Source organism: Trichoderma breve, chromosome 2 (assembly GCF_028502605.1).
Source record: "Trichoderma breve strain T069 chromosome 2, whole genome shotgun sequence".
NCBI classification, from domain to species: domain Eukaryota; kingdom Fungi; phylum Ascomycota; class Sordariomycetes; order Hypocreales; family Hypocreaceae; genus Trichoderma; species Trichoderma breve.
Genome location: NC_079233.1, coordinates 7,065,846 through 7,078,275, shown reverse-complemented (window position 1 = coordinate 7,078,275; position 12,430 = coordinate 7,065,846). Strand labels below are relative to the sequence as shown.

The 12,430-nt window shown below is 47.8% G+C and overlaps 5 protein-coding genes across 5 annotated transcripts; 4 read left to right on the top strand and 1 right to left on the bottom strand.

Annotated features, from left to right (window-relative positions):
* Nucleotides 1-119: 119 nt before the first annotated feature.
* On the top strand, nt 120-1,017 carry T069G_04403 (uncharacterized protein; the record flags this gene model as incomplete). The annotated part of the gene is made up of 5 exons (XM_056171613.1): nt 120-242; nt 304-379; nt 444-618; nt 677-794; nt 859-1,017. 5 exons carry the CDS (start codon nt 120-122, stop codon nt 1,015-1,017), a joined length of 651 nt encoding a protein of 216 aa, XP_056032505.1.
* Nucleotides 1,018-1,931: 914 nt separating this feature from the next.
* T069G_04402 (uncharacterized protein) lies at nt 1,932-2,709 on the top strand (the record flags this gene model as incomplete). Its single annotated transcript, XM_056171612.1, has 3 exons — nt 1,932-2,145; nt 2,204-2,380; nt 2,594-2,709. 3 exons carry the CDS (start codon nt 1,932-1,934, stop codon nt 2,707-2,709), a joined length of 507 nt encoding a protein of 168 aa, XP_056032504.1.
* A 581-nt stretch (nt 2,710-3,290) lies between these two features.
* T069G_04401 (beta-lactamase domain-containing protein) lies at nt 3,291-4,889 on the top strand (the record flags this gene model as incomplete). Its single annotated transcript, XM_056171611.1, has 2 exons — nt 3,291-3,440; nt 3,489-4,889. 2 exons carry the CDS (start codon nt 3,291-3,293, stop codon nt 4,887-4,889), a joined length of 1,551 nt encoding a protein of 516 aa, XP_056032503.1.
* Nucleotides 4,890-6,686: 1,797 nt separating this feature from the next.
* On the top strand, nt 6,687-10,275 carry T069G_04400 (pectate lyase superfamily protein domain-containing protein; the record flags this gene model as incomplete). Its single annotated transcript, XM_056171610.1, has 11 exons — nt 6,687-6,894; nt 6,956-7,423; nt 7,480-7,669; nt 7,730-8,049; nt 8,110-8,609; nt 8,657-8,766; nt 8,846-8,938; nt 8,990-9,186; nt 9,236-9,697; nt 9,750-10,076; nt 10,130-10,275. The coding sequence occupies 11 exons, from the start codon at nt 6,687-6,689 to the stop codon at nt 10,273-10,275; spliced, it is 3,021 nt and encodes a 1,006-aa protein (XP_056032502.1).
* A 473-nt stretch (nt 10,276-10,748) lies between these two features.
* On the bottom strand, nt 10,749-11,806 carry T069G_04399 (uncharacterized protein; the record flags this gene model as incomplete). The annotated part of the gene is made up of 4 exons (XM_056171609.1): nt 10,749-11,009; nt 11,082-11,206; nt 11,266-11,376; nt 11,428-11,806. The coding sequence occupies 4 exons, from the start codon at nt 11,804-11,806 to the stop codon at nt 10,749-10,751; spliced, it is 876 nt and encodes a 291-aa protein (XP_056032501.1).
* Nucleotides 11,807-12,430: the final 624 nt, after the last annotated feature.

The window sequence follows — 12,430 nt, the reverse complement described above, 5'->3', positions numbered from 1 at the left end:
ACAAAGTTGCTTATAATTGCGTAGCCGAAGCGAGCATAAGATGACATGAAAGAATGTTCTTCCTCTACTCATGGTGAAAAAAAGAGCCGCCAAAGTTTATACCCTCGAAAAGCTCTAAGATGTCTGTTGTTATTCATGGCATGCCTGCATCCGTCTGTACACGGCGAGTAATAGCTGTGCTCGAGGAGTTGGAGGTGCCCTACAAGATCAAATTCGTCGATGTTTTAAGTGGGATGAACAATGTATTGCCACTCACCCAGCTTCACAGATCATCTTTGGAAAATCTAATAGAAATCTCAACAGACTCCGGAGCACTTAGCGAGACAGCCCTTTGGCAAGATTCCAATTATCGTCATGGACGATGACTTAGTTCTCTATGGTACATTTGAACCTCAGGCTGATATTTGTGGACAGAGTTCGCGCTGACAAGGATCCGACGATAGAATCGAGGGCCATAAGCAAATATCTATGCACAAAGTATTCAGAAAAAGCGTCGAAGCTTACTGTTGATCCGACTGACGCCAGAGCCTTCGCCATCTACGAGCAACTTCTCAGCGTAGAGGTTACTACCTTTGACCCAGCCGCCAAAGACTTGGTCAGCGAGAAGCTTTTCAAGAAGTGTGTTAATCCACAGCCCCATTACTACATATGCAAGTAGCTTTACTGATATGCGTAGAGTTCGAGGAGAATATGTCGACGAAGCAAAAGTTGCACGCCACCGAGCTGACCTTGAAGCGATTTTGGACGTATATGAATCCCGCCTACTTGCGACGTCAAAATATCTCGCTGGAGACGTAAGACGTTTCGTCTCATATAACGGAGGCTTTAAGGATACATCTTACTAACATGGTTCAACAGGAATTCACACTGGCTGACTTATTTCACTTATCTTGGGGCGAGTTACTCTCTGCAGCTGGCGAAACCGATCTGATAGATAGCCGCCCAAATGTCAAACGGTGGTGGGACAGCATTCATCAGCGCCGGGCGTGGCAAGCCGTCTTAGGTCGACGCGAATAATTACTCTCTAGTAGTTTCCATGATGAGCTACTGCCATGTACGTGCAATTTGAACAAAATTCGAAATGTTCTATGCCAGTGGTGTCATTCCTCTGCAATTTCCAGGTGCAGAATTACCATCCTCTTGGTATCATGTTTCGTAGAAGCATGTTATCTCGTGATAGCCTGATTCAATGCTCTATCCACATGCAAATTTAGTGAGTTTTCTTGACAGATGACAGCATACAAGTTTGTACAGCGTGGAGGTATGGATTTGCGACTGGATTGTGCTTGCGTCCGCTGGGTAATGTGCGTACTACCACTCAGTATTTACCGCTGGTGAAGTTGAAGGATTATTCGACAACCAACCCGAAGATACGTAGAATCCATAGCCGCTATGATATCAATACGCCTTCAACCGAGGCCTGTAAGCGTCTCAGTTAGTCTTATAATGGCTCCATTTAGGTCGTTGATGTTATGAACGCGCCCGCCTCAGAGATACCGCAGTCATGGGTACATATACTTGAAGCCCGAGAAGCCGGAGTCAAACTCGTTGCGAGAGTAATACTGCTAGCGCTGACGCTGGCACCCGTAAAATGGCACCGCCAGAGGGTAGTCCCGCACGAATAGCACGGGCAGATATTTGTAGCCGCCGTCCTGATTGGCTGCACGCTTACACAGGTCTTCGCACTTGGTCCGTAGTGCCACCCCAAAGCCCGCTATAACACCGCGTTAAGAGGCGATGGGCTACGAGTGATAACAAAAGGTCATAGGTCTAGAACGATGCAATCCTTCGAGGGGTCCTCATTCCAGTAGGTATTTAAAGGATGGTCTATACCAGCGAGCGAGCATGAGCGATGAGACCGACAGAGGTTTTTCGACTCTTTTTGCCCCGCTCTAAACTCGCAGGCTCTTCCCTCAGCAAGTCAAGTCAACATGGCGATTGATGCTCAAATTCGAGTAGAACCTGCTACTGTAGCAGATGTACCAGAGCTGATTGAGCTTGTCAATGAGGGGCTGAATCCAGAAGGAGATTACAACATCTACCCGCATAATGCCCACGGGGCAAAGTATGCAACTGATGTATTCGAGGCTCTCCTCAAGGCGGATAATAGTCGCGTCAAGCTGCTAGTCGTTCGGGACGCTGAAGGTTAGCCAACACGCGAGCAAACGTATTACGTATTAAAGTAGCTAATAGCTGACTGCAGGCTATCCAATTGCAACGGGAACTGTATACAATATCGCCGCAGGGGATGTTTTTACCAGCGTATGGAACGACTGGGGTATCCCTCTCCAGCGAGGTATGAAACAAGAGGTTCTAGATAAACTCTTCGGCGCATGGACGAAGCGCCACAACAAGCTAATGGGCAACCAGCCTCGAGTGTGTAAGTCTCTCTCTCCAAACAAAACGCCTTCGCCATGTCCATCGCATTGTCATTTAAATTTGAAACGGACTCCGGCTGATTATTTTTCCCCGGTAAATACAGTTGTTGAAGCCTTGGTCACTCGAAATACTTGGCAAAAGCGAGGATGCGCAACTGCAATTCTTTCAGAAGCGGACAAAATAGCTGATGAAATCGACGTCCCTCTCTTTTTAGACGGAGCCGTACCCGAATTCTATAAACGGCGGGGTTACAGCGAGCTCCTTAACGATTCTGGCGTGGAAGCATCGGCAGTGCCTATGCTACGAAAAAAGAAGAGCGAGCGAGTCTAAGCCGTATTATCTTATCTACCCCCCTTGACCAATGTATAGGTGCCCTGGCGCAGCAGAATGAGTGTGCGCACATACGAGGAGAATACGCTCGCCATTCCAGGCGAGTTTAGTGTGGCGGGTGTGTGCGGATTGTCTATTGCTGTATGGTGACCGTTTCTCGCTTTCCTCGTTTTCTATCCAACATCCAAACTAAACTAAAAAAATTTCACCCATTGGTATAATGTTCAATTTCCAAAAGGACCGCTGAGATAAGGAACTATTGTCGTCTACTTTAATGTGACTCATAACATGTGGAAGAATCCTTTATGACGGATGCTGTACCCACCGTGTCGTATTACTATACGCATGTTATGATGCGGACTCCCGATGATGGAGTGGACTTCCGCCACACTCTCTACAAAAGTCGAAAGAAACTATACATATATCTCTAAACCACATGCACCCCTGTTTCCATCAGCCTAGATACAGTCCAAAGGATATACGTTTACTGCGGAGAACCGGACACTAATACAGCGGCGGCGGTTTTTTTAACGAGGTTACTCATTGGCCACTTTACTTCGAAGTCGTTCAACACCGTCCAGATGGAGCGCAACAACGTAAATGACCCTTCGCGATCCAGCGGTCCATACTTTAACGACGAATTCAACGAAAAAGTTCAAAAGTTGATGGATGCATGGCATGTTCCCGGTCTGGCAATTGGACTTATTCAAGGCTCCTCGACCAGTTTCAAGGTACGCCATTTTCTCAAGAGTATGACGGCAGAGGTAACCAGAGTTTAGGCGTATGGACTTGCACAATTACCTGATATTGCTGTAACGCCAGAATCAGTCTTTTTTACTGCTAGCACTACCAAGGCTTTCACTGCTGCTAGCGTCTCTTTACTGGTGGATAACGCGGATTTGCGCTCGTCGTTCAATCACTGTCCATCGAATTTATCATGGCAAACAACGCTCTCTTCAATTTTAGGTGACGACTTTGCTCTGGACGATGATTCCATCACCTCCCGTATCACGCTAGAAGATGCACTCAGCAATCAGACCGGTTTACCAGACCATAAATTTAGCTTCAAGCCGAAATCCGCATCTGTAAGAGATGTTGTCCGCTCGTTGAGATATCTCCCTAGAGCTGCAGAACCAGGTACACGGTATCTCTATAGTAGCTACATGTTTTCGACTGTATCGCATGCTATGGAGACTATGACCTCAATGAGTCTGGGCAATTTCATGAAACAAAACATTTGGCAGCCTTTGGGCATGACCCGCACCTATTGGACGCCGACAGATGCAATGGAAGCCAAGGCGTCAGGAACAGTCCTAGCTCGCGGATACGCATGGAGCGAAGCGAGTGAATCGTTTGTGGAAGAGCCAGTGCCTGATTTTCCTGCAGTGTCAGGGGCGGGAGCTATTATCAGCAACGTTGTTGACTATGCAAAATGGCTGCAGTGCATGATGACGCAGTCTCCGCCCATAAGTCCGGCTGGGCATACCACCCTGACTACCCCGCGGATCTCATTTTCAGCCCCCGGTAACAATCCATTCCCAGTACCGCATTCTTACGCCTTGGGATGGTTCATCGATTACTACCGCGGGCAACGCATCATATGGCATAGTGGTGGTTGGACTGGATTTGGAACCACCGCGATGTATCTCCCAGATCGCCAATGGGGGCTGGTAATGATGGGAAACACAAGAGGGTCAAGCCATTGCGTCCAGACAGCTCTATATATGGGGATGCTTGATGATCTCCTTGGGACACCTGAAGATGAAAGAGTTGACTGGAATATTAAACTCCAGGAACGTATTTCTCAGCGAAGATCAGATATTGCTCGCTCCCCAGAAACCCTCTACCCATCTCTCCCATGCCCTGGATGTTCACCTCCTCTTCCCTACCAATCCTACGCTGGAGACTATATTCACGCCGGTTATGGTGATTTAGTTTTGGAGTGTCGTGGAGATTCGCTATTTGCTTCGCGTCTTGCTCAAGAGATCCCCATGGTAATACGGATGGTGCATGTCTGCAAGGAATCTTGGTTGGCCACTCTTATGACTCTGAACGAGGATCCGCGCGACCACTTGGTTGTACGAGCGTCGTTCAAAGTAGATGCTGATAATAAAGTCGCTCAAGTGGGATTAGACCTTGAGCCAGCACTGAACGGGAATATGATTTGGTTTACAATATGATTTGGTTTAGTCGGAAAGTGTTGACTGCAGGGTATCCCTGACCAATCGGTCTCTACGGATCTCGTAGATCGTGTATACGAGAGGTCCTAACCCCGACTGTATGATAGACAACTAAGACCTTTCATCAATAAAATATTATACCTAACCTACACATGATAACAGAAAGATACCCAAAGTCTTCATCGTGATATTCCACATACTATTCTAGAAGATGTAATTCACCTTGAAAGGGACTTAATTACCAGAGAGTGATAATTCTCCTCCATGTATTCCTTGGAAAACTTATCACTTCTCAGGGTTTAATGGACTATTATAGATAGGTTGAAATTATAGAATCACAAAGCGAATCTTTGTGAGTTTTTTTTTTCTTCTTTCAACCCCACACACCCCGAGCCGAATCTCATGGTTAGTAGTTTGCTTACATATCTAAATATATTCCACCAAGCACATTCCATGGCAGATTTTATTCAATATTGACTCCATTGAACATGCGACAGTAATTCTTCTTGCGTAAGCGATGTTAAAAACTGAATCTAAAAAGGGCAGGAGGACAGCACGCAGCATACGGAGCAGACAAAGGAGCTCTCATGACGATAGTCTAGCTGGCAAAAATGAATTGGGTTAATTGACAGACCAGGTTGGCTTGATTCAGCCGTCAACTAACTATTACATCATCTTAATATCTGCGGGAGATAAGTGGTGGGAGAATGACCAGAAAGTAACCCATACAAATCAACCCGTGGCCACATGTGGCAATTCTGCCTAGGCATGTCCCGCTGTGGCATATCACCGATACTCATAGGTGATTCCCGGCCGTATTTGGCCCTGCCGATCTGCCGGGGTCCGCGCCAATTACACCTCGTCCTGCTCTCCGCGCTTTTATTTTGCCATCCTGGGGAAGTCTGGAGTCTCGACCCCAGACTCGCTATCACCCCGCATATATGCGGCAAGAAGCCACAACTCTGCAGCAGATTTCGGTCCTAATGAGATGCTCCCTGGTACCGGTGTTCGGAGCTACTCGGCACATGGGGCTGGACTTGGGCTGGGCTGACCCTGGAGTCCGAGATTCCGCGACCGCATGACTTCTGGCTCTGCTCATCTCACGTTGTCTGGGCCTTTTCCCCTTTGAGCATCGCAGGTTTCGGCGCGAGAAATGCTAAACTGAACACGCGCTCCACCCCAGGTTGCGGAAACTTGATTTGCGAGAGCGCCGCGTCCAGAGTCCAGACTGGTTTCGGCGTTGTTCTCAGTTTCTCTTCCCACAGCACGAGCGCCCGTTCAATGCGTGACCGTTCGGAATAGATGACTAGGCTTCATGTCGGTCCAACCGCCAAACATCGCCGAAGCCCACATCTCCCACCCCGGACTCTCTGCCGCCAAAGATGCATAGAAAGAACGCTTCACTAGCATGAACAGCTGGCATCATCTCGGGCCTATTCTTTATTGGGCCCTATTTGTCTACCCACGAGCAAGGTTACCGGGTAAGGGGTGCCGAGCTATTGCCATCATAGCTCGTCTTTTGCAACGCAATCGCGATGACTTTCTCGGTCGTTCTCCATCTATGGCTCATGGAAAGCTTCCTCGTGGTTGACTAAAAGGCCCTTTTCTTTTGTCTAACTGAATCGCGGAGTTCTCAACTCCCATTAAGCGTAATTTATCCATGCCCACTTGCCGTGTTTCAGTATTCTTCTTCAAAATGATTTAAGAGCATAGAGCCCCCTGGGAAGTCTCTTCTGTCACCCTGCTACTTGGCTCATCCATTGTAACTGCGAAGCTGCGCAGAGAGCTTCTATCATCATGGGCTTCATGCGCTCCGTCGTTCTTTCGGCCCTCGCGCTTGCAGCGACGTGCCGGGGCGTGATTGTCCCTGGGGCCGAGGCTGAACCCGCTGTGGAAAAGCGTGCTTCGTCTTATTGGTATGAGAATATTGCCAAACAAGGAATTGCGCCTTTCGCACCCAGTGGTTACACCGTATACCGCAATGTAAAGGACTTTGGCGCAAAGGGTATAATTATTCTCCCTCATTTCATTGGGTGTCTTACAGTTACTGACGTAGAATACTCAAGGTGATGGTGTTACCGACGACACGGCAGCAATTAACAATGCCATCCTGTCAGGGGGTCGATGTGGCCGACTCTGCAAATCCAGCACTTTGACTCCGGCGATAGTGTACTTCCCGGCTGGAACATACCTGATTTCGACTCCCATCATTGATCAATACTATACCAACATCATTGGTGATGCGACCAATCTTCCCACCATTAAGGCGACGGCGAACTTCAACGGTATTGCTCTCATTGATGGTGATACCTACTATGGCGACAACAACCCCAATGACCCCAACTGGATTTCTACCAACGTGTTCTATCGTCAAGTGCGCAATTTTAAGCTTGATATGACATCTATGCCGGCTTCTGCCCCCAAGACGTATGGTATCCATTGGCCGACAGCCCAGGCGACAAGCTTGCAGAACATCCAGGTCACAATGAGTACTGCGTCTGGAAATCAACAAGTTGGTCTTTTCGTCGAAAATGGTATGTCTTACAGAGCCACGACACTTTTCATCTGTTCCTAGCTAATAGCTCCATAGGCTCTGCTGGATTCCTCACAGACTTGACTTTCAACGGTGGCTTGATCGGTGCAGCTGTAGGTAATCAACAGTTCACGATGCGCAACTTGGTATTCAACAACTGTGGGACAGCCATTGTCAGTGGCTTTACCTGGGAGTGGGTTTACCAGGGCATCAGCATCAACAACTGTGGATTGGGAATTGACATCTCGTCCGCCGAGTCTATTACACTGATTGACAGTTCTATCACCGGAACACCAGTCGGAATCAGGACCAGCTACAGTTCAAACCAAACGCCCCCCACATCCAACAGCCTCATCATTGAGAACCTTTCTCTCAATAATGTTCCAGTGGCCGTTCAATCGACCAGCGGTGCTACTCTTCTGGCTGGCGGAACTACGACAATCGCTGCATGGGGTCAGGGCCATCAGTATACTCCAAATGGACCGACATCGTTCCAAGGCACTATCGCAGCAAATGCCCGTCCCTCATCACTCTTAAGCGGATCCAAGTATTACACGCGCTCGAAGCCTCAATACGAAACCCTGCCGGTTTCGTCATTCAAGAGCGTTCGATCTGCCGGCGCCACTGGTGAGCATGAGTGCCTGTGATGTGTAGAGATTTGAGTGCTAACCTAGTGTGCGAATCCAGGTAACGCGGTTACGGACGACACCGCTGCTCTACAAAACATCATCAACAGTGCAACCGCTGCAGGCCAAATCGTGTACTTTGACGCTGGTATTTACCGCGTTACTAGCACCCTCAAGATCCCCCCTGGTGCGAAGCTGGTCGGAGAAGAATACCCCATCATCTTGTCTTCTGGAAGCTTCTTCAATGACCAGAACAACCCCAAGCCTGTTGTTCAAGTGGGTACGCCTGGCCAGACTGGGCAGGTGGAATGGTCAGACATGATTGTAGCCACCCAAGGCACACAAGCTGGAGCTGTTCTCATCGAGTGGAACTTGGCTACTTCTGGAACCCCCAGTGGTATGTGGGACGTACATACCAGAATTGGTGGCTTCAAGGGATCAAACCTCCAGCTTGCACAATGTCCGGTGACTGCGGGTAGCACGGCTGTCAACACAGCTTGTATCGGTGCCTACATGTCCATGCATATCACGTCCAGCGCAAGCAACCTGTACATGGAGAATGTAAGTCAACCCAGCGTGGAAGCTTGGTCACTAGCTAACGTGAACAGAACTGGCTCTGGACTGCAGACCACGACATTGAAGACGCAAACAACTCGCAAATCACCATCTTCAGCGGCAGAGGCTTGTATGTGGAAAGCACTGCAGGAACTTTCTGGTTGTATGTGATATCTTCTATCCGAGTCCCAAAGTTTTCTCTTCTATTTTGCTTTGAGCAATCTACTGACGCGCTCTTCCAGTGTCGGAACAGCTGTTGAGCACCACGTTCTGTATCAGTATCAGTTTGCCAACACCCAAAACATCTATGCAGGAGTTATTCAGACAGAGACACCGTAGGTATATCAATCGCCCTCATTTGCTCATGGCTAATAAATTCCGACCAGGTACTACCAACCAAATCCCCTCGCCCCAACTCCCTTCACCGTCAATTCTGCTATAAATGACCCCAACTTTGCAACTTCCTGCGCCGGCCAATCTGGCCGATGTGCTGAGGCTTGGGGCCTGAGAATCCTTGGCTCCAAGAATGTTCTCATCTATGCTGCCGGCTTGTATTCTTTCTTCGAAAACAACGATGGAAAAGGTAATTCGTTGTCTCTTTCAATCTATAGAAGTAAGCTAACAAGTAAAAGGCTGCAACAATGGTGTGGAGCCGCAAAATTGCCAAAATAACATCGTCGACCTCGAAGGCACGCTGACCAACATTAACATCTACAACTTGGGAACAGTTGGCGTCGTCAACTCGATCACGGAGAATGGAAATGTGCTGGCGGCTTCTTCTGCCAATGCCAACGCCTTCGCTGATGTCATTGCTCTCTTCCGGCTTGCTTCTGGCAGTGGAGGCACGAACCCCCCTCCTCCTAGCTCCACAACAAAGGGTCCGACAACAATGTCGACCATCACCACTAGCTCACCGCCCAAGCAAACTGGATGGAGTTCCCTAGGATGCTACTCTGACAACGTGAATGGTCGAACTCTAGCCAACCAGGTTCAAGTCGCAGGAGGTGCATCTGCCATGTCGGTCGAGGCGTGCGAGACGGCTTGCAAAGCTGCTGGATATACTATTGCGGGTCTTGAATACTCGGGAGAATGCTGTAAGTATTGTATCAAGGACGATGATACTCTTATAGGACTAACGATATCTAGGGTGCGATACCAAGTTCGAAAACGGAGGCGGCCCTGCTTCTGACGGAAATGCTCAGTGCACCATGACCTGTAGCGGTGCGCCGCAGGAAACATGTGGAGGCCCAAATCGCCTTAACGTGTACCAACTGGCGACCGCAACTGGAGCTCCGCCCCCCGCGAGCACCGGATGGACCTCCAGAGGATGCTATACAGATAGTGTCAACGCTCGAGCACTGACTGCCGAGGGGGTTCCCAACGGGCCAACGTCAATGACTGTTGAGGCATGTCAAAGTATATGCAAGAGCTTGGGCTTTGTTCTTGCAGGCCTCGAGTTTGCCGATGAGTGCTGTAAGTCTCCTTCCAGTTTGTGATTCTTTTGCTCTAGCTCTAACAAATTCCAGACTGCGGTAACAGCCTCGCCAATGGCAATACTATCGCTCCAGACGGAAACGCTGGGTGCAACATGAATTGTGCCGGCAACGCTGCTGAAATTTGCGGTGGTTCCAACAGACTGAGCCTCTATAGCTATGGATCAGCCAGTGTGTAAATTAGCTCTCAATAGACTCTAGCTATACAAGGGGACATATAATTTGATATGTACTGGGCACTAACACCAGAAGTCTAAAAATAAAATAAAAATAGAATGATTTGTTATACTCTGGTGTCTCCTTTAGTAATTGTGCATTGCACATCCTTGCAACTAATTTGCCATTGTGATTGAGCCATTGTGACGTATATTACTACTCAACAACCCCCCACCCCCCTTTTTTTTGCCTTGAAGATAAAATACTACTCCAATGCACAATCTCAGCTTTGAGAAGATGCAACTTCATTTCAGCTGAGCATACGCACTTTCAGGGCATAGTCATTAGCTGCCATGAGATTATCCAGATGAGCCTTTTAATGTTCATAGTCATAACTTTTTCTTGACACAAAAATAGATCCCATAAGCACATGTTTGTGATACTCATCTCAATGGTGGTCTATATAATATTACAGGTACTATAAAAAGACATATTGCTAGGGGCCAACGATGTCCTGTGCATCATCCATTCTCCTAGCTTCGATCCAAGAGATAGCCTCTTCTCGGTTTCGGCAAACATGAGGTTGTCCTCTTTCTTTATCATCTGGCGTTGACATGGATCCTTCCAAGGTCATGTCAAGATTGCATAGAATACTATTTCGAAGATACTCGAAACAATGGGCGGCATGTCTCGGGTTATCGTCTTCGCTGGGTCCATTCACTATCAACTGGTGGTAACTATCCACGCTGTAATATAGCTACAAGGGATTTAATACGATTAGAAAAGGAATATTGACAGATAGAAACGAGCGGGAGCAACATAGACTAACACAGTGTAATGCGTGCGTCCATGACGCTTCAAATAACGGTCCGGAACGATTCGGGTCATCTGTAATAGGATCTCCAAGCAAAGGGTGATCCCGGTAGTCGGGAATAAGGACACTTCCGCTCCCAACTATAAATATTATTAGCACATCTTATTATAACGTCGACAGCGAATTATCGGGTTCGTACGTGGCATCAGCATATCCCAATTTTTCCGAATTTCCATGCGATTATCATTTGATGTCATGTTCGGCACGTATTTATCTTCTTCGGGCTTGAGATATGTGTACGTGTGCGATACTACCTAATGGTTAGAATGGAGAAGCCCGACGCTGACAATGTGGTACTCACGAGTTTTGTAAATGCCATTTATGTCACTGCCTGTTTCAACAAATTCGCCGCCTGCGGCTAAGTCTTGAAGATTTCTTGTGTTATTACTCGACTTTATGGAAATTAGTATGATCAAAGTTGTCTGAAGCCCAACGACAATTCCCCATCGTAGCCACGTCCAGAAGTTGGTGGACGCCCCGGCCTTTGTCGTTGTGTGTTGTGTTAGGTAGGGTGTCGCTAAATCTGCGTTATCTCTGAAAGGAAGGGCATTCGTCCTGTTGAAGAAGTTGGTGATTGATGAAGACCTGCTTGAACTGGGTTTGTTTTCTTCTAGATCTTCTCCACTCTCGTGAAAATGGTCGTCTCCTTCGAGTTTGCAGTATTTCCCAGCGAATGCCATAGTGTCACCAAAATCCAGATGGTGAACATGCATAGAATTTAGAAAGACAATGATTGTACAAGAATGAAATGAAGAAAAAAAAAGCTAACGCCTCCCCTACTAGCAAATGATTTAAGAAACGCAGTGATGCAGCGAGGAAGGTGTTTAGGAAATAGAGAAGTGAAATAGCCGCCGAATTGCTGAAACTAGTGCAAACCACATCGCCCCTCCTAAACTAGTACACAGCCAAAACTTTTACCGTTTGAGGCGAACAGAATCTCTCACAAGAACTTATTGCATGAAACAAACCCCCTAAAAGAAAACCCTCTATGCGGAACAGAGACATTCGCTAAACTATGCAACAAGCGTTTGAGTGGCCTGGAGATCGGCGAAATACTGGAATTAAAGCAGTTGAAACGGGGTCGTCTTTTTTCGCCAAAGCTAGCTACGCGACCGCAAACCCACTGTTCATACCAACTAAACCCGACAGTTCTAGTGTATTTACTCCAGACCTGATAGTCCGGCACTAAGCAAACTTCAGGATAGCACCCGAAGGGTAGCGCTGCGGGCCGGATTTAAGGCGTCGCTTGCGGTGTAGTCGCTTGCGGTGTATAGACTGAGAAGGGTGATGTATATTACCCTGTA